The sequence below is a fragment of the Prionailurus viverrinus genome, chromosome A3 (genome assembly GCF_022837055.1).
Source record: "Prionailurus viverrinus isolate Anna chromosome A3, UM_Priviv_1.0, whole genome shotgun sequence".
NCBI classification, from domain to species: domain Eukaryota; kingdom Metazoa; phylum Chordata; class Mammalia; order Carnivora; family Felidae; genus Prionailurus; species Prionailurus viverrinus.
Genome location: NC_062563.1, coordinates 722,624 through 747,912, shown reverse-complemented (window position 1 = coordinate 747,912; position 25,289 = coordinate 722,624). Strand labels below are relative to the sequence as shown.

The 25,289-nt window shown below is 59.2% G+C and overlaps 1 protein-coding gene across 2 annotated transcripts; it reads right to left on the bottom strand.

The window, feature by feature from the left end:
- Positions 1–1,129: 1,129 nt before the first annotated feature.
- GMEB2 (glucocorticoid modulatory element binding protein 2) lies at positions 1,130–25,064 on the bottom strand. Of its 2 annotated transcripts, none has more exons than XM_047853355.1 (10): positions 24,936–25,064; positions 18,819–19,005; positions 15,289–15,386; positions 14,665–14,795; positions 9,900–10,003; positions 7,376–7,533; positions 5,175–5,246; positions 4,792–4,929; positions 4,448–4,570; positions 1,130–3,795 (listed from the first exon to the last, which is right to left on the bottom strand). In XM_047853355.1, the coding sequence occupies exons 2-10, from the start codon at positions 18,947–18,949 to the stop codon at positions 3,137–3,139; spliced, it is 1,614 nt and encodes a 537-aa protein (XP_047709311.1). In that variant the 5' UTR covers positions 18,950–19,005; positions 24,936–25,064; the 3' UTR covers positions 1,130–3,136. The 2 variants fall into 2 exon arrangements, with proteins under 2 accessions (XP_047709311.1, XP_047709312.1); XM_047853356.1 differs by having other exon boundaries at positions 14,665–14,792; positions 24,936–25,063.
- Between the last annotated feature and the right edge of the window lie 225 nt (positions 25,065–25,289).

Below are 25,289 nucleotides of genomic sequence, written 5' to 3'. Positions count from 1 at the left end.
TGACGGGTGTACCCACCACCCGTCCGGCTCACTGGGCCCCTTCTCATGGGGTGTCTGCAGGCACACCTCAGATCTGCTCAGGCGAGCCTCCCGAGACCCCACCCCTGAGATGCTTTCCTACCGCCCACTTTCCAGCAATGGTCTCTCCAGGCCACCTGAGCACGGACACCGCCTGGACCCCCTCTCCTCCTCTCTGCCCGTGGAGACGGCCGTGCCTCTCACTGGTATCCCCATGACAACTTTCACTCTGACACTTCTTGTCCGGGCGGGTCACAGGCCACGGGACACAGATCCACAAGCAGGAGCCTCCAGGCTCCACCACGCCCAATTAGCGGATGTCCCCGGGGCGGGCTCCCACACTGGCAACTCCACAACTGAGGACTGCCCTTCTGGGCTTGCGGTGCTCCTGAGGTCTCCCTGCAAGCGGGCCACTGCAGAGACCCCCGCGCCCCACGCCTCTCCACCAACGAGGGCGAGGAGGAGCCCTGGGCATGACGGGACGGGCTCCTCCTGAGAGGAGTGGGGAGCCTTCAAAGCATCTGTAGCGGGAGGCCTGGTGGTCAAGGGACCCCTAAGAAGGGCGGTGGAGGGCAAGAAACCAAGGACAGCAGACCCCACAGACAACTGCGGAGAACGCCTCGCTCCTGGCGAGCCCGCACAGGCCCTCCCTCTCCCAGCAAACCTCCCCCGCTGCCCGGCCGGAGCGCCCGACCAGGGCCAGGGAGCTCGGTCCACACCCCGGCCCTGCCACCCTCTCCTGGCTCCACCTTCCCCCACGTGAAAGCAGGGGTCAGGCGGGTCCACTTCAGCGTGGTGGCCCTGCACTCTCACCTCGGGAACCCCTCCCATGCAGGACCCTGAGGCTCGGGCAGGGGGGCTGCCGCAGCGACGCCATGAGGTGAACCTGACCGCCTTTGGGCGTGTGGATGTGCGCCACTGTCCGCGGCCCACCCACCGCTCAAGGACATCATCACGCCCCTTGGCCTCCAGTAAACTGCACGGGGAGGGTGGGGCGACGGGGAAGGCCCCCAGACCACCCTCTCAAAAGCAGGTGGCAGGCCGTGTGCGCCGTCTGCAGTGGGCACACGCCTGCGCGAACTTGACCCGCATCGTAAGAGTCGGACACAAATTACGAAAAATGTTTTTACTTTAAACCAAAGTACCAAGCAGATACTTGCAAAACAACGTACAAAGTAGAACCCGGATGCTTCCCTGCCCCAGGCACCGACTCTGCCCCCCAGAAGCAGCCTGCGGTTCTGGCCCCAGGGGACTGGAAGGGGCGCTCGCACCCTCCCGGGGTGGCACAGGTGCCAGGCAGGGGGAGGGGCTGCGGTCATTTCTGAAGCTCTGGTGTGAACTTCCCTCCAGTGCCCTGTGGTCTGAGAGCAGGGGTGGCAGCTTCAAAGGGGGCGGGTACGCCCGACTTTGACAAAGGCTCCAAGAGCAAACCGTGGTCTTATCAGCCACATAGTTTCCTGTGTGGTCTGAGCTGGTGCAGACGGGCAGGACTAGCTGGGCTGTGCCCACGCCCGCGGGGTCACACTGCCGAAGGCGTCAGGACTCAGTGGAGAGGAGTGTAGACACCAGCTGACCCATGACAACAACAAACTAGTTCGCAACAGAAAGAAAATGGAAAAAGACCACCCCAGTGGCTTGACTCGGGGGCCAAGACCCGCTCAGGTAGTTCTGGGGCACCTGACAGATGGAAGGACAGACACACAACCCAGTTCCCTTCAAAGCACAAAGTGGGGCAGTGGCTTGTCTCTGGAGTTCCCCCCTGCCTTCCCCTAGAGAAGGAAGGGTCTTCAGCAGGCAACAGATCTGGAGCGTTGGGGGGCGGGGGGGCCCGGGAACCTGCCACTTGAAGGCTCGGGCCTGCCGTGGGGTCCTGATGGAGAGGGCGCCAGGCTTCCAGGGGACCCCTGCCTGGTCCTCCTCCTGGGTCTCAAACAGACCTGCTGACAGCCCATGGCGGCCGTGGCCGTGCCCGTGGGCAGTCTGGGCCTCCCAAGTGCCCTCAGGCACCAGTGTCAGCCAGCAGGGGGCCAGGGGAGTCCCAGGGAGCCCAGGGGCCAAGCTGTCACGGTGGCCCCACCAGCGGACTGAGCACAGGGGTCGACACTAAGCCCCCAAAATCTTCCTCCGCCCCTGACTTATTCTGTTTGCACCCTACCACCACCCGCTCCCCCAGGGACCAAAGCCCCAGGGGCACAGCCACCGTCACACTCCCCGGGTCGGAGGGGGGGGGGGGTCTGCTGGTGCTGACAGCTCACAGCAGGAACCACCAGCACAGTCGCCCGCGGGCCATCCCTATGGTCCTGTACAAAACACTCTGGAACCCAGAGCGAACTCGGGAAGCCTAGGCACTCAGCATTTTTTAGTTTGAAAATGCTATAAATTTGACTCTTGCAAGAAGCCTACTAAACAATTCACTTAAAAACACCCACAGTGCGTGTGCAACGGCCCCTGGTGCTGAGCACCTGCCGGGCAGAGGGAGGTGGGGGTACTGCCCCGTTCTCGCCCCAAGGCAGATGGCAAACTCAAGCTGTCAGGGCCCTGGGTCCACACTCCAGTCCCAGCCCCCCCACCCCGAGACCGGGGCCACGCGCAGACCCGCAGCAGCACCCACGCTGTCCCGGAGACAGGGGAACAGGGTGCCAGGCCACACTAAACCTACAGAAAACTGTGGGAAGAAACCAAATCCATAGGATCCATGGGTTTCCACACTTGGGGACGGTTCCCAAGACATGTGTTAGCGACACCCCCTCCCCCAGCCGGCTCCGGCCCACCCAGGGGCCCCTCGCACCCACAGAGTCCGCACCCCACTCCCCGGCTCTGCCTCCTCATCCTCTCTGTCCGGCTCCTCATCAGGCCTGACGTGTAAACAGTATCAACAAGCAACAGATGGAAAAATGTATTTCCCAAGAAAGAAGGGGGAGGAGGCTCCGAGTGGAGGGCTGACCGCACAGGTCTGTTGTGTTCGATCCCTTTTTCTCGCCGTCTGTTTTGGTGTTTCCTCTCTTTGGTTCAGCCCAACGTGGCCCGCAGGGCGCCGGCACCATGCTCCCGCCCGGCCACGGCCTGAGGAGAGGCGGCCGGCCCTGTGCCCACGGCGGGCCTCGTCCTCCACCCACGTCTACTTGTGCTCACGGCCTTCCGCCATGGCGGCCACCTCGATGGTGGCAGTGTGCTCCTCGGGGCCCGAGGCGGCCACGGCGCTCTCGACGGCCCCTGTGGGCACTGTCACGATGGTGCTGCCCCCCGGCGACACCTGAGCCACGTTCTGCAGAGTGGGGCCCAGGCCGGGCAGGGTGAGCAGCTGTAGGGGGCTCACCACCTTGACCACAGTGCTGCCGTCCTGCATGGCGGCCGTGCTCAGGACCGTGAGGCTGGACGCGTCCGGGTGGATCTCCACCGTGCTGGGGAAGGTGGCACCCGACGAGGCCAGCACCGTGTAGCCCCCGAGCAGCGGCGAGGCTGGCGAGCCGGCGGGAGCAGCCTGCGTGGGCCCCTTGCCCAGTGCAGGGGAGGGCAGGGCGGACACTACTTTGCCGAGCGGCACGCCGGTCAGCTGGGAGACTGGCACGCCGGGGCTGAGGGCGATCTGGGCAGACTGGGTGAGCACCTGCGAGGCGATGGCGGCCGGCCCAGACGTGGCCCTCGCGAGCCGCGGCCGCTTCGCGGGGGGTGGCAGGGAGACGGGCGTGAGTGTCATAAGCACATTGCTGAGGTGCTGAGATTTGTGCTTGAGTTCCTTGGCTCGACGTCGGTGCTCATCACACTGCTGTTCCAGGGCTGCGGGAGGACAGGGACAGAGCGTCACCGTGGGGATGGGCGGGGGGGGGGGGGGGGGGAGGGGGGGGCGGCAAGCCTAACGGGGGGATGGGAGCGTCACTGCAGGGACACGGCACGCAGAGCAGGGACAGGGAGGGAACAGAGTGTCAGACCACACACACCCTGACCAGGGGCCTGTGCTGACACCACAGTGATGCTCTGTCCCTGCCCCGCCCCACCCCGCCTCCCACAGTGACATTCTCTGTGGGGCCTGCACTGACTGCCCCTCCGAGCTGCCGGACGAGGGGACAGACCTTCCCCATCCTAATCCTCCAAACTCTGTAATCTCTGCGCGAAAGGTCTTGTGACACGGTAGGATAAAAAGCAGGTCAACACCCACACGTAAGCTCCCCAAGTGTAGACGCTGAGGGAGACCCGGCAAGACAGGCACAAATGTCAGAGGGGACTCTTAATCACCGCCCCCCTGCCTAGTTCTCCCCGTAAATAGCCGTGTGTTGAATTCCACACGCTCCGGCCCCGCGTCACGGCTTCCCTGCGTGACAGCGCGAGGCTCTGCACGTCTTCCCCGACTCCCCGGCTCTGCCTCAGGCTCTCGGGCTCTCCCACAGTCCCTATCTGGGGCCAGGGATGGCCGGGCGGCCACCGGACGCACCTGCCAGGTCCCGGGCGTACTGCTCCCGGGAGCGGTCCATCTGGCACTTGTGGCTGGCCAGCACCTTCTTCACCAGGTCCAGCATGCCGAAGTTCTGCACGATGTTGTTGAGGAGGACGGCATCTTAAAGGGCAGGGCGAGCACACGCTGAGAATGGGGCCCGGCCTGACAGAGGAGTCCCAGGGACACACGGCGTCCCACACACGGCCCTCTTCCGCCTCCAGACGCCCAACCACGGCGAAGCGGGGGCAGGTTGCGTATCTGGCACCCTGAGGCCACCGAGCACTGCCCTCCCCCCACCCCCGCACAGAGTGCAAGATGCCAGGCAGACACAAGCCCCTCACCTCGGAGCTGCAGGGGAGGGTCCTGGACCCGCTGCTGCAGGCCCTTCATGGTCTCCATCAGCTCCTGGTGGAACTCATGGATGACCTCGTCCAGCAGACCAGCATCCTTGAGCCCTCGCCAGAAGGAAAATGTGTCATCTGTGGGGGGCGGATGGGCTCAGAAGAATGCACAGAGCAGCCCCTGCAGGCCTCTAACCACAGGCAGGGGCAGAGAGCTGTGGATCAGGGGCCGAGGCCCTGCAGGCAGTGCTCTGCGCTCCACACCGGCACCTCCTCCAGGAGGCCCTCCGGCCCGCCTGCACCCCTTCCAGGGCTGCCCTGCATGCGCCGCCGCCCCCACACTGCCACCCACCAGGAGCCCGCCTGCCCGGCGGGACCCGTACCTGCGATGGCCGTGGTCCAGTCACCGGGGTCCTCACAGGTCTCTATGGTGATGGTAGCTGGAGACCCGTTCACTGCAACCCAGACGGAGCCACAGTGAGCTTTGCCTGACAACGAGAGGCCTCCCAACCCGCCATCGAAACGCCAGCTCCGAATCTCCCCCTCGCACCAATTTTCACAGAATCCGCAAACATGTGTACCTGCCTCTGTCAAACTTCTTAATCGCAGATGTCTCCAAACGCACACGACCAAGAAAGAGCTAAGTGAGCCTCCCTGACCCCATCGCCAGCTTCCGCGACTGCCCACATTCTGCTCTTCTGGCGGCATTTACGCCCTTACCAGCACCCCCAAGGCCTCGACACGGCCCTGCACCTCCCCGGGTCAGGAGACGTGGGACTTTGAGAGGGACCCGCGCCGCCCACACTGGCGCACCCTCTGGTTCGGTTCTGGGGCCCGCACAGCTGCGCGCACAGCTGGCGCTTGGCCGCGTGGGGCTGCCTGTGACAGAGGCCTGGCTTCACACAGACCCGTGGCCTAAGGCCGAGGCTGCGTCAGCTCCCCAGCCTCATGCAGGCCTCCTCTACGACCCACAAAGATGTCCCGCTAGGGAATATCACATGCTTAGGATAACTTGGGGCATAAATGGATCTTTTCCACAGTCTGGATGATACACAATCTTTGACTAATCACACCGCTGGCTCGGGCTGAACAAACCACCACGTGGGTGAGTCACAAAGAGCAACAGACGGGCCTGTCCCAACCATCAAGTGATGACAGGGTTCAAAGAGCTAAATCTTAACTAAACCCGACGTTGCCTACCTGGGACACTGTGGCGCTGCCCGGAGCGCTCAGAGCCTGGTCCTTTCCTGGAGACGAGATCACTCACCCTGGCTGACTTTCATGAGGCAGAGCAGACCGTCTGGACCCACCACCTCGTAGCAGCCCTATTCTTGTGAGAGCTACTGGCCCACCAGCAGTGGGGAGAGGGCTGGGCTGGGACTCAGGCCGTCCCCACGCTGCACTGTGCTATCCGAGAAGCCAGGCCGGGCCCAGCCTGGGGCTGTGCCCAGAAACAAGCTGAAGACCCGAGGCCCCACGTCATTGCAAACTGGAGCCACTGGAGCCTCTGACCACCAGCACCGACGTGTTCCTGGAGCTGCCAGGAAGGACTCTGCAGTCTGGCCAGCCCATCGGGACTCAACAACAGCCTCACCATTGCCCCGGCCTCTTCCACCGTCCTCCCAACATCCCTCAACGGGCCACCGTCTTGTCTAGCGACGAGGACGGCCCCTCGCCACATGGCGGCACACACAGCCCGACCCCGTAGAGAGACAAGGTAGGGACAAGGCAGGTGACCTCACTGGAAGGGCAACCCCAGGCAATTATCACCAGGCCACAGCACAGGGGACTAGGGACCTAATTCACTCTAACTTCAGCATTAAAAACAATTTCTTCCCAACAGCTAGAAGGCCTCCAGCGAATACTTAGTCCATCCACAGGGCACAGCTGCAGGCGTCAACGTGGAAGGTCACGAACACATCAGTCAAGACCCAAGTTGCAGGAAACACGCACGTGAGTGGAGTGCCAGAGGCTGCGGGCTGTGCAGCCCCGGGGGGTGAGGCGGGAGGCTGGGCCGGCCACGTGGGGGCACCCCTGAACCGGTCGGGGCTGGTGACGGGCACTGGGCACCTGTGCTACTGTACTTCACAGGCTTTTCCACACGTGAGTTATCGTATTTTATAACGAAGATGACTGAACAAGAAAAAGTACCTGAATCTTCCTTGTCAATGAAAAGGGCAACTCAGCTAGCCTCTCTCAGGGAGGAAGGGGGCGGTGCTGACAGCGTGGGCCCGGAGGGACTAGCCGAGCTGGGGAGGGGCAGGCCAGGCTGCCCTGCCCGGGAGTGGGTGTGCAGAGGGCCACCTCCGTGGGACGGCCGGAGTGGGACTGGGTCAAATCTCCGGCAAGAACAAAGCCTCTGAGGGGTACCCGGCTGGCCCAGTAGGTTGAGCATCGACTCTTGGTTTCGGCTGAGGTCGCGATCTCGCAGTTCATGAGCCAGAGCCCCGCATCAGGCTGCATGGACAGCACAGAGCCTGCCTGGGATTCTCTCTCCCTCTGTCTCTGCCCCTCCCCTGCTCGTTCTTTCTCCAAAGTCAAACATAAAAAAGAGAAAGAACAAAGCCTCTGCGCCAGTGCGTACCATCGGCCGTGGCAGGTGTGAGTGGAATGTACTCGGCGGAGGTGGGGCTGCTCAGTGACACGCGGGCGCCCGAGAGGTCGATCTTGGTGCTGCGGCAGGTGTTGGAGCAGACCTTGTCGTGCTGATAGAAGTCCAGCTCCCCAGAGTCCATGATCTTCCTGTGGCAAAGGAGACCAGAGACTGAGGACGCGGCCAGGGCTCCAAGTGTGCGGCTGGACCCGAAGGGGACCTCACTGATGTCCCTTGACCCGGCTCAAGTGTCCTCAGGTCCTGGAGGCAAGGAAGCGAAAGCTCGGCCTGGGGGCAGGTCCCAGGAGGGGCAGGTAAACTGGCCAACTGAGGACACGCCCCCACCAGGTGGGCGGTAGGCGCCACTGAGGCTCCAGACAGGCCTGTCCGACACCCTCCAGCCAAAATTCTGTTAGCCAGCGTGGGGACTGCCTGCCGCAGAAGTGGAAGGTCTGTGGGGACCGCCACCCTGCTGCCTGGTGCCCAGGAAGAGAGAGGAGGGCCCCGCAGGCAGGCATCCCGGAGATGCCCACTCAAGCAGGGTGGGGCTGGGCCCTCCAGGGATGCTCCGCCGCCCACTGGCCCCGGGGCAGCACCCACGGCTACCAAAAGTGCTGACAGTGCACCCACAAGGTGACCGTGAGGCAGAAGAGATGCTCAGGAGCGGCCCGGCCCTGTGCACGCACAACAGGGCAGGGCGGCGCGAGCACCTCTGGCTTCTCGCTGCGCACTCAAGGCAGCTCCCTCCCCGGCCTCGGTTTTCTCAGGAGAGCACAGCATGTCCCCCACCTGCCAGGGACAGCCGTCCCAGGGAGGCCCTCACTACGGCCTCTCTGAAGGGCCTGGGTTTAAGTCTGGGGATGTCTCGACTCACCCGCCTCAACCTGTGAGAGGGTGAGGTGCCTCCACGGGACCTCTGCACTGCTGGGCCTTTGACAGCATGCCTGACCTCAAGGCTTGCCGATGACCCAGGGCGCACCTCCCCCCCGGGGCCTCTTCCAAGGAAATAGCCCGTGGCCTTCTCACAGCTGGGCCTCCGAGATGCTTTCCAGAAAGTCAGGGGCTCGCTCAATGAACAGGGTGTAGAGGAGAATCATGAGCGCTGAAGGAAGGGACCCGGGGCCAAGTGCAAGGGTGCGAAGCGGCAGGCCCACTGGGTCTCTGGCCGCCCGCCCGGACGGTGGTTCCTGGGCAGACTGAACAGGGCGGCGGTCCAGGACTCAGCAGAGGCTACAGGCAGTCCCATGCAGCAAACACAGCTGACACAGCTTCTCCCGAGAGTAAACACGTGAAGGCGAGCAGCCCCTTCAGCAGCAGAGTGACCCAGTCCAGCTATCCCAGACACTGTCCCAGACAGCAGCGGCCCCCAGACAGGAGGGGCTATGTGGCGAGCACAGGCGGGGGTGGGAACAGCCAGCAGAGGTGGCCTTGGCCCCATCAGGCGGGGTGAGTTTGTTACCGCCCAAGCAGGAAATAGGAAACACGAATACTGGGAATCTACATTCTTGGGGGACAAACTTACAGCCTAGACTCTGTCCTCAGGGTTCTGAGAAGGGGCACCACCATTCCTGTTTCACGGTGACAGGCAGGGGACAGAAGTCCACTGGGGACGGGTCACACACACCCAGGGTGGCCGGCAGAGCGGGCACTGGCCTCGCAGCTGCCTGAGAACTGGCCCACACAAATGAGCAAAAGGCCCCTTGGGGGACTGAGGCACAAACTCCAATCCTCTCCTTTCTGGGATTCGATGTCACTGAAGGAGCGGAGAGCCAGCCCAAACCCTCCTCCAGATTCCTGATTGACCCTAAAGGGAAAAGGAGGTCTAGGAGCAAGGGAGACCTGACCAAGAGCACACCGCCATCGACAGGCAGGCACGGGTGCCAACCCAGCACAACCTCATCCAATGACAGGAAAGGTCAGGGAGCTACACGAAGACCGACACGTGGCCCCCGAACTCAGGTGTGGTCTAGACGGGATCCCTGGAGGCAGGCCGGCCAGGCCAGCAAGGGACGATCGGCCAGACGGACACGAACCACGGGTCAGAGACACAGGCCCCTGATCAAGCGTGCCCAGAGACACAGGAGTACCTCCTCTGTCATGGTAGCACACAGGGAGGTGGTGCGGGGACAGCAAACTGACACAACAAACCCGCAGGCCTGGAAGCCACGTGCAGGCAGGGATTGGGCCGGTGCTGTCCCTGGGCACCGCCGGTCTCATCCTGTTTACAATGTGCCTCAGCTTAAAAAGCTCAAAAACCAGGGCACCCAGGTAGCTCAGTCGGTTAAGCATCCGACTCCTGATTTCAGCTCAGGTCATGATCTCAGGGTTTGTGAGTTCAAGCCCTGTGTCGGGCTCTGAGCTAACAGCACAGAGTCTGTTTCTCTCTTCCTCTCTCTCTTTCTCTCTCTCTCAAAATGAATAGACTTAAAAAAAAAAAAAAAAAGGCTCAAAAACCAGCAAAAGCAACGGAAAGACAGCTGGCGGGTTTGCGCTCTGGCCCCATGCAGGCCCTCACCTGAGCATGATGCCGTTCATCCGGATGGCCCTCTTCCAGTCCTTCAGCGTGGACTTGCCAGCCAGGTGCACAAACTCCTTTGGGCTGATCACGTGCTCGTCATACTGTGGAGGGAAGTGCAGCAGAGCAGGGTCAGGACGACCTGGGGTGGCCCACCTCTCCGGCCCGACCCTTTGCCACAGCCCAGCCGGAACGGGCACAGGAGGACAGGGCTGTGGTGTGGCTCCCGAAGCCGCTGGCTTGCTCTCCATCTGACACTTAGGTTTCAACCAGCCACGATCTCGACCCGGCAGGGAAAGAACAATTCAGGGGCTGGGGCGGGAGCTGGCCTCCGGCTGCCCCCAAGCCTGGGGAAGAAGCTGGGGGCCTGGGCCCTCAAAGGAGAGCTCAGAAAGGCAGTCCCTTCCGGATGGGACTCAGCAAACCCACTTGTGCGTGATTTATTCCAGTAATAATGTATACACACGTGACACGAAAATTATACAAGACGGGGTGCAGGCGGAGGTGTGAACTGTTGCCCTCATCCCACCCCGGCCCACCCTCCTCCTGGAGCACATGTCCCTCACACTGGTGCACACACATCCACTTCAATGTCAGGGTTCTGGGGCCAGTGTCACCCAGGGTTGGAGCTCAGGTGGCCTGAGAAGCTAAAATATCTTATTCAGTCTTGTTAAGCAAGCAATTCTTGGAACCAAAAAAATCAGAATAATATTGCATTTACTCGGGAAACAAGCAGGCAGGAGAGAGGGGGGTCACCGGGTTGTCGGCAGAGGTGGAAACGGAGGTGCCGCTGGGCCTCCGCTGCTGTCTGGGCTCAGGCCTGGCCGGGAGCAGCCTGCGCATCCTGCTGGGAGCACAGAGCACTGAGCATCTCCGGCAGACTCAGGGCAGACTGGGGTCACGGCCAGTGCAAGCCGCCTGGGGCCCTCTGCCGATGGGAGGGGTTCTCTGAACTTCCGGAGCATCTGCACACTTCCTTCCACGGAGTCCAGGAAGCCACTCGGCCCCTCACCCAGCCGGTCGGGGAGATGGGCTGCGAGCCCAGGCAGCAGAGTCAGAATACCTCTCGGCCGCTGCCCAAGCCGGCAGGAAGCCCACGCTGGGCTGGGCCGAGCCTCTGCCCGACACCTCCCACCCCCTGGACAAGACACCACCTCGGTCCCCCTACCAGGCGTGATGCCCTCTCCCCCCTCCCCCAGGCGTGACATCAGCTCTGCGCCCCCATCAGGCGTGATGCCCTCCCTCCCCTCCCTCCAGGCCTGACATCAGCTCTGCCCTCTCCCCACTGCCCCCTCCACCACCCCACACGATGCCATCTGGGCCACGGTCTCTGGCCCACCCTGGCCTCACCCCACCGTTCCACCTCTCCCGGCTCTCGCCTTTCCTCTACTCTCGCCTCCACACGCTGCCTTTGCTCCTCTCCTGCCACCGTCTGGGCTGACCGGAACTTGCAGGCTTCCCGAGTTTTGTCCGCCAGTTGGCAGATCGCACGCCACTCTTGGGGTGGGTGCTGTGCCCACCTGCGCTGTCAGAGTCAGGAGCCCCCTGGCCCCACCGCCAGGCAGCCATGTTTTCTCTGTTTTCAGTCTTCCTGCAACGTGTCGTCAGAGCAGGAGACACGCTTGTGCTCGGATCACCCACACGTCTCCACTTCCTTCACTCATCACACCCTCTCGCACCTAAGGACCCCTACATGGAGTCGCTTTCCTTCTGCCTGAAGCACAATTCCCAGGACACCCTTCAGTGAAGCCTCGCTCGTGGCAAACGCAATCTCGGCGCAAACAGGCGTTTCGTCCCCTCCAGTTTTTAAAGATGATTCCGCCGTGCGCAGCTCTTCTCCCTCACACAGGACACAGTGCCACCGCCCTCCGGCCACTCTGGGGACTTCCAGGAGCTCAGCCGCCAGCGGACTCTTGCTCCTGAGTAACCGTCTGCTCTCGGCTCTTCCAGGGTCTTCTCTGTGTCTCAGTCTGCAGTTCCATTACGATGCTATCTGTGCTAAACAGGTTTTGGTTTCTAACTTATTTTGCTATTATTTTGAACTTACAGAGTAAACGGAAAACTAGCACGAAGAATGTGCGTCTGCCCCTCCCAGGTTCCCCAACCCCCCCCACCTGACCTTTCTGCCCCTGCTTCTCGTCCACTCCTCCACACTGTCGGCGGGGGGAACTGTCGGCTCAGGTGCTTGTTCTGAGTTCTGCATCTATTTCCTAAGAAAAAAGGTTCTGCTAGGGAAGCACCACTCCCCAGATCAGGAAATTGCCATTAATATTTAGTATCTAACTGGGCGGCTTGGTCGGTTAAGCATCCGGCTCTCGTTTTGGCTCAGGTCATGATCTCACAGTTTGTGGGTTCAAGCCCTGAGTTGGACTCTGTGCTGACAGCTCGGAGACTGCTTGGAATTCTCTCTCTCTCCCTCTCTCCCTGCCCCTCCCCTATTCATGCGTGCACACTCTCTCCCTTTAAAAATAAACATTAAGGGGCGCCTGGGTGGCTCAGTCGGTTAAGCATCCGACTTTGGCTCAGGTCATGATCTCGCGGTCCGTTGAGTTCGAGCCCCGCGTCAGGCTCTGTGCTGACAGCTCAGAGCCTGGATCCTGTTTCAGATTCTGTGTCTCCCTCTCTCTCTGACCCTCCCCCGTTCATGCTGTCTCTCCGTCTCAAAAATAAATAAACGTTAAAAAATAAATAAATAAATAAATAAACAAACAAACATTAAAAACCGTACACACACAAACACACACGTGTAATCCAACCAACAGGCAACACGCAGAGTTCACGAACTGCCCCAGTAACAGCCTTTGTAGCAATTTATCCCAAGGCACCACCCTGCCCAGACGTCACACCACACCTGCTCCCTGAACAGCCTGCCTTCATCTTCCTGCCCTCGACATTTCTGAAGTACATACGTGAATTTTTTGTGGACTGTCTGTCCCTCATGTCTATTCATGAGTAGATCCAAGTTATGGATTTCTGGTGGGAATACCAGAGAATTACTGCCCATTCGATCAGGAGCCCTGTGACGGAGGTCCCCTCACTTGGTGAATGAGCCACCTGCCAGGCTTCCCGTGCAGAGTCGCTATTTTTCCTCTACAGTGAGCACCCAATTGATGGGGGCTATCCTGAGACTGGCAAACACCCTAACCGGCTCTCAGCAGCCAGTCTGGGCAGACAGTCTTGGGGCTGAGGCTCCATCCATTTCCACGTCTGTTAGCAGGCATCCCAACACGAGAGCTTCGCTTCTATTCATTTGACATAAACACCATAAAATACGCTGCAATAAATACAGACTTACAGACTCTTATCTTGACTTATAATTCAGACTATCATTAATTATCTCGCTGTTAAATTGTCCCAGATGGAGCCGGGCCTTTGAGTTGGCATCCACAGCTGTTTGAAATTTGGTTGGTTTTTTGCATTCATTTAGTGTGGGATCTGTTACATCTCTTGGACTGTGGACTGCGATCTTTCTTCTATTGTGAAAGCTCTCAGACCCTTCTTCTCGGCTTCCAGAATTCAACCGATGTATCAATTTTTCTTGAGACTCTATTCCCTCTTTATTTATCTGGATTGTATTCTGGATAACTTCCTTACTCCTACCTTCCAGTTCACGAATTATCTCTTCAACTGTGTCTAATCTGCTGCAAAAGCTACCCACTAAAGGTTCTATTTTGTTAGGATTCTTAGTTTGTTTTTCTAAGTACGTTAATGCTTTTCTCGTGTCCGAGCCTCTCTTCCATCTCCTGAGATAAATTAAACCTCATTTAATGTTCCATGTCTCAAAATTCCGACACCTGAAGCGTCTGTGGGTCCCGGCCTGTCCATGGTCTCTGGGCATGCTTGCTTGGGTGCTTGTCTCCCTGCAAACTCAGTTTCACTTGTTTCAGCGAGCTGTTCCTCCCCGGAGACTTTGCTGAAATTACTCAAAACCTCCAATAAAGACAAGTTTTTCCAAATTCCAAAAGGGAGTTTTCATTTGCTTCTGTATGATTCCTGGGGGAACTGCCAGCCGCTTACAATTTTCAGACCGTACGGTCCCAATGTGAATGCTCCTCAAGAGGGTCCCTCTTTCCCTCAGTGCTAAGATGGGGGGCAGGAGGTCCCTGTCCCAGGGACAGAGGGGGGCCGGGGGCATGTTATTAGTGGTTTGCCCCAACACCAAGGAGAGAACCCCTGAAAAGTAACAGCATCCCAGGGGACAATCCCTGCCCCCCACCCACACAGCTGAGGGGAGCACTGGGCCCTACAGGGCGGAGGCAGTCAGTGTGAGGCCAAGGCTCTGCAGGCCAAAGCTGGAGTGACGCTCTGCCTCCCTCTACAGCCCCACCTTTACTCAGTGCCTCGGCTGGAGTATTCCATCCATTTGTGCCAGCTTAAGGAAGCATCTGGAAGACGCCTTAGCACACACCTCATTCAACCTGCCAATAAGACAGCTCCCCCCTCGGCGACTGTGGCGCCCCCAGCGTGAGCACGGCCACTTCCCCAGCCTCTCCCCACGGCTGCGCTCCAGAAACAAGGAGTCAGTACCTCCTGGTGGTTTCCCCTATGACCACAGCAACAATCCTGTCTGTCCTTGAGGGCTTACGCCTGCTCCTCTGTTCTCCTGAGCATACGGGACCGCTGCCTTCTGCGCCACACACGGCACGGGTCACGCCCCCGCCCCTCCAACCCCAGCGGGGTCTTCCTGTTTGCTTCAAGGCTGCTGGGCCTCCCTCCCCTGCAGCCTGGCACACGTGTCTGCGTCCTGGCTACGTCGGAGCCTCACCTGAACACACTTCACATTGATGCCCGGACACACAAACTTCCTCCAGATCAGGTTGGCCCTGCTGTCCCCGCAGGTAATGGGGTACACGATTTCAGCCTCCAGGCCCTCCTCCTCTTCAGCCACCTTCACTTCTCACAAGGTGCATCGACAGGGAAAGGGGAAAGACAAAATCAGTTACAACCTCTCCAAAGTACCTCCTGCAAAAGCACCACAGCCGCCACACAAACACCAGACGTTAAGGTCCGGGGGGGACTGCGACAGGCCCAGGTGGGCAGCGACGTCACTCATCAGTCCCTCCGGGGTTAGAGTTTCAGGCAAAGTCACAAAAAGCGATTTTGTGATAGTAATGTGAAGATAATCACGTTCGAGTGTGGTTCAACCGAAGAGCCATTTAAGGAAATGAAATCAAGCTTTACTGGGAATCGTTCTAGAGAAGCTGATTCCGTTCTGAAGACTTCTGAGGCCTTTGGCTATTTGCTGCCGGTCACAACGCCAGAGGCCTCAGCCCCCCACGGCTGGGAGGACTCTCGGGCAGGAGGGCCCCTCATGACCAGAGGACCGTCGTCGGGCAAACCCTCTCCTGACCCGTCTGCGGGCACAGAGGCGGGAAGGCAGGCTCCCTACCTAACACGGCCTCCTTGAGCTGCGAGGATGCTGTGAACGCGGCCGCGGCAGCCGCCGCTGCATTTTCCGTCTCCATACTGTCTTCCGCCAGGTCGCCCCTAGGAGGGAGGGACACATCAGCTGGCCCCAAAGACAGCGTGCCTGGCGCACCGTCTGCCGGCACGCCGCCCCTTCCCTGAGGCGCCGCAGGGTCTCAGCAGTGGCTGTGCCGGTCAGGTACCCTGCGGTGATGGTCACTGCGCTGCTGCCCCAAGCGGGCATTTCCCCGAGTGTCCCCGGGGCCACCGGCAGGGCACATCTGTGGAGGCAATAACACCTAAGTGGGAATTTTAAATCTCCTCTTCTTTCTTTAATGAAGCTGTTTATTTCTATTCTAACGACTTCACGTGGTTACAGAAACTGTCAAGAAACGCGGGAGAAAGAAAGAAAAAAGGATGGCCCACAGCTGCCCTCACGTTCCACCACACAACTTGCGTGCAGATCAAACGCACGAGTAAGTGCAAACCACAGGAGCGTTAAACTCAGAAGAAAAGGAATTAAACGGTTTGAAAGCGGTGAAGGATTTTCTCAAATACAAAACCCCAGGAATAAAAGGGAAGGTAAGTTTCCCTTTAAAAAACACAGATAAAAACTTTCTGTGGGGAGGAGGGGGGAAACACCACGAACAATTTTTTTTTTTTTTTTACAGAGAGAACCAGGGGAAAGGACGCAAGGACAGACAGCTTGTTTCCTGCTGTTATCTAAGGAACCCTCAGATGGCCACGACGGCGTCCGAGGAAAACAGGCCACGAGCTGGAGCAGAGACCCCGACCCGAGGGGTATGCGTGCAGCATACTCGAGCCGGGCCCGCCTGCACAGCAGGGCCTGGGAAGCCAGCCGGGGGCCTGCACGGGGCTCCCCTCCAGGGCGGTGCACACCCTTCTCCATGGGGAGAGGTGGACTCGCACACACGGGCCCCGTCGGGAACGGCTCCCGGACGCCCGCGCCCTCCCCTGGCCGGGAACCCACGTGGCCGCTCTCACCCCCCCCACGGTCTCAGTCAATGCTCCTGACTCAAATGCCCCCAGCCCTCCTTCCTCCCACAGGGTCGGACGGCCACCCCTGCGCTCTCCTCTCCCCGCCTCTCTGCACATGCACCTGCTCCCGGCCAGGCCCCCCGAGAGCAGCACGCCGACGCCGGGGCCCCCACTCCCCTTTCGGCCCACGGCGCCCAGTCAAAGCCACTCTGCGTCTCCGAGACCTCACTCCACCTCCCGCCGGGTCAGGACGAGAGCTGAGGAGAGCAGACTCAGAGTCCGTGGTCTGGGGCCTAGGAGGAGCGGCTCGTACGTGAAGCATCACACGGACGGGACACCGGCGCTCCTACCAGGACGCGCCAATTCAGGGCAAGTGTCTTTCCAAGCCAGAGTTTGGAAGCAGGAAGGACAACATCCAAACAGGGAGCAGGCCCCTCCACACAGGAGAACCGGGACCGTCCCCCAGAGAGAGCGAGGAAGGAGAGGGAGGCAGGGAAGTGCCAGCCCCGGAGAGCTCGGTGGGCCACACGCAGAGCGGTGGCCCACCGCAGGCCACGTGCACATACAGCAGGCCACCCACAGGGGCCACCCTGGGGAAACCCAGCCGTCCGGCCCCCACCACGACCAACTGTGCCCTGCTCTGTGCCCGCCCACCGCACACACCCCGCGGGCAGGAATCTTTAGTTGGCAAAGTCATTGGCGTTTGTCCTTCAAATTTCATTTGAAAAACGTCCACCTCACTTAGAGCAAATGTTCGTGGGAATGGCTGGCTATCTACAAAATGCTACTCGCTTCTTCCCAGCGTGGCCCACGTGCCCATTGCCAGGGCAGAGCGGCGGGTGGGTGGCAGGCCCAGCGGGCTTCCCTAAGCGAGGGGCACTCCCAAGCTCTCCCCCAAACACCCAGCCGGAAAAGAACTCAGCACCCACAAAGCAGTTAACTGGCCCTTTACCCCACCCTTTTCTAAACACACAGCAAGGGTGAATCTCGGCTTCCACGCAGTAGGGTAGAGGGTAAAATTTGCCACAGAAAAAGAAGAGAAATATCTTTAGGTCCCTTGAGATAAAACTGCCTCCGCTGGGGCGTGGGGTTTCCTCCCCCAGGGAGAAGCCACATGCGGCCCCTCCTTTCCTCCGTAAATGACCAACCATTTGGTCATCTGGGCACCTGGATGGGGGGGCGGGGGGGGACACGAAGCCAGGCTTGACCTGGACCAGAGCACCTCGGCGAGAATGGCTGTGGGTGAGGGCTCCTTACAGCATCCAGGGCGCCTGCCCCAGGGGAGGCAGCTCAGCCTTCCCCAAGTGAGTGTCCGATCCTGACACAGGCCTGAATCCAAGGGAGGGGGCTCGGGCGCCGCCTCCTGCTGGGGAGGGCAGGTCACTGCAGGGCACGTGGACGAGAGGCGGTGGTGTCGCTGTCTGGAAACCTGCCCTCACCGCCTGCCCGCAGCTGGGACACAGACCACATAAACACTGACCAGAGTAAACGCGAGAACGTAGGCAGGAAATCCAACAGGAAGGCCCTGCGTTTCCAGACACAGTTATACACTCTGTCGGTGAAGCCCTGAGTATCTGGACGTGGAACCCAGCAACCCACCAAGAGCCGGCCCTCCCTCCATCCCATCTGCAGGAGGGTGGGTGACGAAGGCCGGGTCTGGTTTCAGCCCCAACGCTACGCGAGTGAGGCAGGAAGAGTCTCCAGGCCCGGTCCGTAAGGTGGCTGTGCAAAGGAACGGAAACACAAGCATCCTCTCTGCCAGCGACGGGAGTCGGCGCTCAGGTCAGGTCCTGGGTCCAGAACCTTCTTCTCAAAAGTTCTGTCGGGCAGGGAAAAGGCCACAGCTCACCCCTGCCGCAGCGTGGCGCCGACGTCAGTCTGAACGGGTCACACACAGCAAAGCGGACACTGACAGCAGGCCCGCCCCAGCCCGGGTCCCCCTGGCAGGAAGCGCGAGGGGGCCACCAGTACCCCCCCCCCCCGACCCCCGGGTGACCTGCTCCTGTATGTCAGCCCTTCCAGAGGCGGCAGGGTGACAGAAGGCACACAGGCAGGAGCCATTCTGCCCCACGAGGCAGCTCCCTCAAGTCAGACGTGAACTTCCTTGCCAATGGCTACTCTCTCTGCACATCTACCATGAGAGAGGAGGAGGAAAAGACAGTTTTCGTGTGGCGTGTCAAGAAACTCACTGGCTCTTTAACTTCATTTTGCAAAAACAGTTCCCAGTTGCTCCCACTGTCCACCTTATCAAAAGCCAAATGACCACGCGTCTCCAGAAACGAGAACCACGTGACCGTGCTGACGCAGGAGGGAAAAGCAAAGGTAAAGCGCTGTCTCTGCCTCCTGGCTGATGTGAGGGCTCCATTTCTCCTCCAACTCTCTGCTCACACTGACACGTGAGTCCGGTTTGGAAAAAGTCGGTCCGGGAAACTCCGGACGCCCCCGCCCTCACGTGATGCCCCAGGCACCCACCAGGGCCCGAGTGGCCCTCAAAGGACAGAGGCCCTGTCTCACCCGTGAGGAGCCAGGTTGGTCGTCACCAGCACAGTCTTCACCTCCTCCACGCCGCTGCCATCCACCGCCGTGTCCGGCGTCGTCACCACCACCACCTCCTCCATGTGGACGCTCACATCCGGGGTTGCCATGGCTCAGCAGGAGAAGACGCCGGGACCGACACGGTCCTTCGCCAGGGTCCCAAGCCCTAGAGGAAACCACAAGGCAGGGCACGGGGTCTCAGGCGGTCTCTGTGTCTGCACAACGGAGCTCACAGCACCTCCAAGAGCCCCCCTTCGGTCCGGGCCCACTACTTTTGGACAGAAATGACAGCAGGAGGGCTCCTCCAGGGCAGATGGAACAGCACAGCTACAATCCCTGAGCAGAATGCAGGGAGCCGGCGCGCGTTGGCCCAAAAACCCCATGGTCACAAAGCAGGGGACAGGGCAGGAGACCAGGGCCCAAGTGGACTCCTGTGGACGGGAGTCCCCCCGGCCCCAATCCAGAGGCAGCCTGCATTCCAGAACTGCGCACAGTAAGTATCTGGAGACAAGTCCAATCTCCAGTCTGCAGAAATGGAAGGGAAACCCACACGAGACAGCAAAGGGAGAAGGGCCTTGCTTTTATTATTACTTTTGCTGCTACGGGCTCTGCCTTCAGGCCAGTCCCAGTCCCTGCTAAAACTGTGATGCGAGTAGCCCAGCAGCTCCTAAAGCGCTGAGGGCCTAGAGGCACACCGGTCCGAGGGCTGGGGGACCCCACTTCTCTCCCCTCCCCCATGCCGACGCTTGGCCAAGGCAGACCCTGTGCTGAGGTTTCACAGCACTGAGGACACACGAAAGCCACAGGTCTCTGGTCGGAGGAAGGGGACCCTGGGGTCAGAGTGTCGGGGAGGCTGTGCAGAGTAGGGAGGTGTGGAAAGGGTGCCTGTCTGCGAGGGGGCCTGACCCGAAGTGGCAAACCCAGGGTTTCGAGAACCGACTTACACGTCAGCTCCAAAGAGCACAGCACAGGCTCTGAAGACAGAGCTGATGTGAGGATGCTGCCCACAGAAGGAGCTCACCACCTGCAGCCTGAGCCTGACCAGGTCGCTTTCCTGCTGTTACAGAAATGTAACATTCTCTCTGAGCTAAACAAGACCCAGAGCCTCACAACACAAGACTCAGAGCGTCCAGAATACAATCCAAAATTTTCTGACATAAAAAGAAGCAGGAAGGGCGCCTGGCTGGCTCAGTCAGTTAAGCATCAGACTTCAGCTCAGGTCACGGTCTCGCAGTTCGTGACTTCTAGCCGCGCGTCAGGCTCTGTGCTGACGGCTCGGAGCCTGGAGCCTGCTTCAGATTCTGTGTCTCCCTCTCTCTCTGCCCCCTGCTCGCTTGTGTTCTGTCTCTCTCTGTCTCTCAAAAATAAATAAATGTAAAAAAAAAAAAAAGAAGCAGGAAAGTCTGGCCAATTCTCAAGAGAAGAAATAATCCAAAAAAGCCCAGTCTGAAATGAATCGTCAGAGCCTTTAAAGCAGCTGGTGCACCAGGCTTCAGGAATGAAGCCAGATATTCTGGAAACAAACAGAAAGATAGGAAGTCTCAGCACAGGAACAGGAGTTACAGCCAAATGGAGATCTGAGAATTAAAAACATAATAACAACAGAAATACAAAACTCACTGGATGGACCCACTGTCAGAATAGAGACAGGAGAAGACGGAGGCAGAACAGTGAAATGAACAGAGCTCAACAGAAACTACCCAAGCTGACCCACAGAAACAAGGTGGAAAAACACAAGGAGCAGAGCTCAGGGAACGTGGAAGAGTAGAAGACAGCTGGGCATCTGCAGCACGGAAGCCCCAGAAGGAAGGAAGAGAACAGCGTGAAGCTGGAAAAATGGTGTGAAGAAATAATACCCGACCGCTTCCCCAGTTCAGTGAAAGGTTAAACATGCGCGTTCAAGTAGCCCGGCAAATGTCCGACAGGACGAGCTCGAAGAAATCCGTGCCCGGATGGCAGTCAAACTGCTGAAAACCAAAGACAAAGTAAGAACGCTTGAAAAGCAGCCGGGCAAAAAAGGACGCACGACCTGTCAAGAGCAACCCAAGGGGCCACAGGGCGCTCCCGGAAAGCCACGGGCCAGCGGGCAGGGGCGCGTACGTACACCGTGCTGGCAGAGAGCTGTCCGCCAGGGTTCTACCAGAGTGAAAGGATCCTCCAGAAATAAAGGCAAAACAGAGACGTTCTCAGATGAAGGAAACGTAAGAGAATTGGTCACGAGGAGACCTGCCCCAAAGGAGCCGGTAGTGGACGTTCTTCAGACAGAAGGGAAATTCTACAGAGAAATCCCGTAACTTCAAGAACGAGAAAAGAGCAACGGACACGGTGACTATCTGGGGAAATACACACGACACTACGCTCTTTACACGACAGCTTGAAAGCAAACACTCCGCGCCGTCTGGCTGGACTCGCGACGCACACGACAAGTAACACGCAGCACGCACGAGGGGATGGTGGGGCAGGGGGCTTCTCCGTCCCACCCGAAGCGGGGAAATGCTGCTCGAAGCACGCTGTGAAAAACCGAGTCCTTCAAAAGGTGAACGGAGAAACAGATGGTTTGCTTTATGTTCCGAACGACAGATTATTACTCGGAGGCAAAAGTAAATGAGCTATGAAGACACACAAAGACACGCAGGACCTTCCTGCACAGCGCTAAGCCAAAGAAGCCAGTCTGAGAGGGCCACACTGGGGAGACAGTGAAAAGCTCAGCGGCTGCCAGAGGTGTGCGGGAGAGAGGGCTAAAGGTGACGCACGGGGGACTTGAGGGCAGTGAAAACACGCTGTATCGGTGGCTCGGTGGCTACATGACGTTATACATTTGCCAAAACCTCACAGCACGTACGACACCGAGGTGAACCTAACGTAAACCCTAGACCACGGCGGTCCTGATTCCGATGTGTCCGTGTAAGTTCACCCTTCGTCAAACACGCACGGCTCCGAGGGAGACGATGTGCTGTGCCACGGGGTCCTGGGGGAGGGTCTCCAGGGACGGGACCTGAAGGCTGTCTTCACAATGCCTTTTAGCCAGGAAAGCTGCCACAATGAATTCATTGACACCAACAGACTTCCTGCCCATTTCTAAAATATAACTTCTGTGTTCTAGATTTCAGCTTTGAAACCAAATCTTTTACACAAACATGAATAAAAGTCTACTTTAAAACTGTACTCAAGGGGCGCCTGGGTGGCTCAGTCGGTGGAGCGCGTGCGACTCTCTATCTCAAGGTTTTGAGTTCGAGCTCCGCGGTGGGTGCAGAGATTACTTAAAAAAATAAAATCTTTGATTAATTAATCAATCAATTAATTAAAACTGAACTTAAAATATCGATCTTTGGTGCTAATTTCTCAGGGTTTAGCTATCTTACCAAGCGAGGACCTCTATTTTCATTGGGAGAGCTCCACGGGGTCACAAAAGTCACACTTCAACCGAAACTGCAGAAAAGGCAGGAATCCGATCTACACGTCGGTGTCCTCCCCCAAGCCCCGTGTCCTCCCCCAAATTCCGAAACTTTGCAGAGGACTAAGCAAGCATAAACGTACAAAACTGAATTCTTGCCTCTCCAGTGGCAACTGTATCAAGTTTCCAAAACAACACGCCCGGAAGTCACTCCACAAAATGTGGCTCAAGTCCTTGACACGGGGAGGTAGACACCGAGCAGGCACTAGGGTGTCATCGAGCCCCCAGCACAGGAACCGCACCTCCCCAGCGGGTGAGCGTGACCTTCGGAGCCCCTAGCACCGGGTGGACTTGGGACGGAAGCCCGGGTCTACTCCCAGGGCCTGGGTTCCTGAAGCGTCAATCAGACCCCAATTAATTGTGACGTAAGATACGAGGAAACGTTTTTTTAAATAGCATTCTTGAGCATAAATATGTAAAAACGACACAAAACTGTTAGTGTCTCATGAGGACATCAGGACATCAGATTCAGACCTAGCTTCCCGAGTCTTCTGCAAGATCACAAATGTTTTCCTTTGATAAAAACACCACTAAGAACACAATTGAGGTCACACGTGGCGGTCCTCGGGCGCCATTAGCTGGATTCTCCCAGGGTTTCCAAACTTAACGAGTTGCCAACTTTGTCAAAGTTCACCGGGTTCACATAAAAAAATCCAGATTTTCAGCTGCTTTGTTCCATGGAGGCGGTCCCTCTGGTCCTTCCTGCCTTTCTGGGAGCATCTGGGCCTCACCTGCCCTCCTCAGGGAGTCACAGACCACAGCTCCCCGGCGCCAACCGCAGCGTCCGCGTCCTACCCGGCCAGGCTGCGCCAGACACGCCAGCGTGCGGCCCCCTGCACACGTATTTGTCTTCCGGCTCTGAGAAGGCATCTCGGCGGCCCCCTTTCTCAGTTCAGGCATGAAATGGGTTGTGATTTTAAATCCTAGACTTGAATGTAGTTTTGTAGCGTTCTAAATCCATAGAAACTCTGCCGTGCTTGTACGAATTCCTCCCCCCTCCAGGATGTCTTCCCCCAACTTTTTTTAAATGTTTGTTTTTTCGAGGGGGGGGGTGCAGACAGAGAAGAGACAGAGAATCCCTAGCAGGCTCTGAGCTGTCAGTGTGGAGCCCGACTCAGGGCTCAAACTCACGAAGCGTGAGATCACGGCCTGAGCCGAAATCAAGAGTTGGACGCTTAACCAACTGAGCCACCCAGACGCCCTGCCTCCTCTTACCAAAAACTTTAAGATACTTCCTATGAAGAAACAATTCCGGGACAAGCAGTCTGCCTAGTTCATCTTGTTATGTTCCAGTTGTATTTAATCCATGGATCTCACCGTTAACAAGACCAACAGACGCTGTAGTAGGACGTCAGGCACTGTTGGTGGGAATGTAAATCGGTGCAGCTACTGAGGAAAACAGTACAGGGGTTCCTAAAAACCACCACCTGACCGGACAACCCACGTCTGGGTACAGATCCAAAGGAAATGAAATCAGTGCCTCCCAGGGAAATGTGCATTCCCATGTTCCCAGCAGCACCATTCACAGCGGCCGCGTCGTGGAAACCACCAAAGGGCCGCGGAGAGACGAGTGGGTAAAGAAAACGTGGTGTACGTAGGCGGAATGTAATCTAGTGACGACACGCATGAACCTGGAGGCCAACACGCTGGGTGAGGGAAGCCAGGCACAGGACAAACACTGCATGACCCCGCTTCCCTGAGAATCTACAGAAAACTCAGGGGAGCAGGGGCCGGGCGGAGGGAACGCACGCCAGCAGCAGTTCAGGCTGCGCACCAGCCAGTGCAGACATTACAGCACAGCGCGGTGCCCGCCGTCAACACGGACCACGTACTGGAAAATTCGCCAAGGAGGTACATCTTGCGTTAAACGTTCTCATCACGAAATAAGAGGGTGGGAGGGAACTCCGTGAGGCGAAGGACAGGATGGGGTAATGGTTTCCCCGGCGTATACTTATCTCCCAATTCATCAAGCTCTATTAATTATGCTTATCAATTAAGCTCTACTAATTGTACGTCAAAGCAAGACTGATGTAACCGACACTTGTATTTGAGGCTTTAGCGGAGAGAACCTGGACTCCGTGTAAAAGTCAACCAAGTGAATTGCAAACTTAATCAACTTTGTTAACAGGTCGTTACTGGCGCTGGTCCCCCACCTACACAGTATGGGCCCGCACGGGCACGGCCCACGGGGCGGGGCGGGGACCGAGTCCACACGGCTCCCAACCGACGCTGGCCGCGGAGGGGGCCCGCGTGGCCGCGGCGCCCACCGGGCGGGGAGGAGACCCGCGTGGCCGCGGCTCCCACCGGGCCGGGGGAAAGGGGGGCGTCCAGACAGCTCCCACAGGACGGGGACCGGAGGGGGGGGGGGGGCGTTTGTCGCGCCCAGCCCGAGGGCCATGCCCATCGCCCCCCAGCAGCCCGGCCGTCGCCTTCCGGCAAGATGGAGGCGGACGCCGCCGCCGACGCCGCCTGACGCGGGCCCGTGACGCCCGTGACGCCCGTGACGCCCGCCGCGCGCCGCCGCCCCTCCCCCGCTCCCCTCCCCCCGCCGTAACGTCCTGACGCTCCGCAGGGACCCCTGACTGGACGGCGGCGCGCGGCGGAGCGAGAGGCCTCGCCGCGGGGGGGCCGCGGGCGCTTACCTGGGCCGCGGCCGGGCCTGCGCGGGCGCCGGCGGACGGGCGGCGGCGGCGGCGTCAGGAGGGCGGCGGCGGTGGCGGCCGCGGGCTCCGCTCCTTGTTGGGGATTCGGCGGCGGCGGCGGCGGCGGCGGCGGCGGCCCGGGCGCGCGCTTCCTAGTTGACGCAGGCGGCGGGGCCGCGCACGCAGGGCAGGGGCGGGCCCGGAGACTTATTTGGCGCTCGGCGGGAAGGCGTGCAGCACCGAGAAATAAGGCCCGGCGGAGCCGGCCGCGCGTGCGCCGGGTGGAGGGCCGAGGGTGGCAGAGGCGGGACGCGGGGCGGCTGCGGCGGCACCTTCGCCGGGCCCCGCCCACCG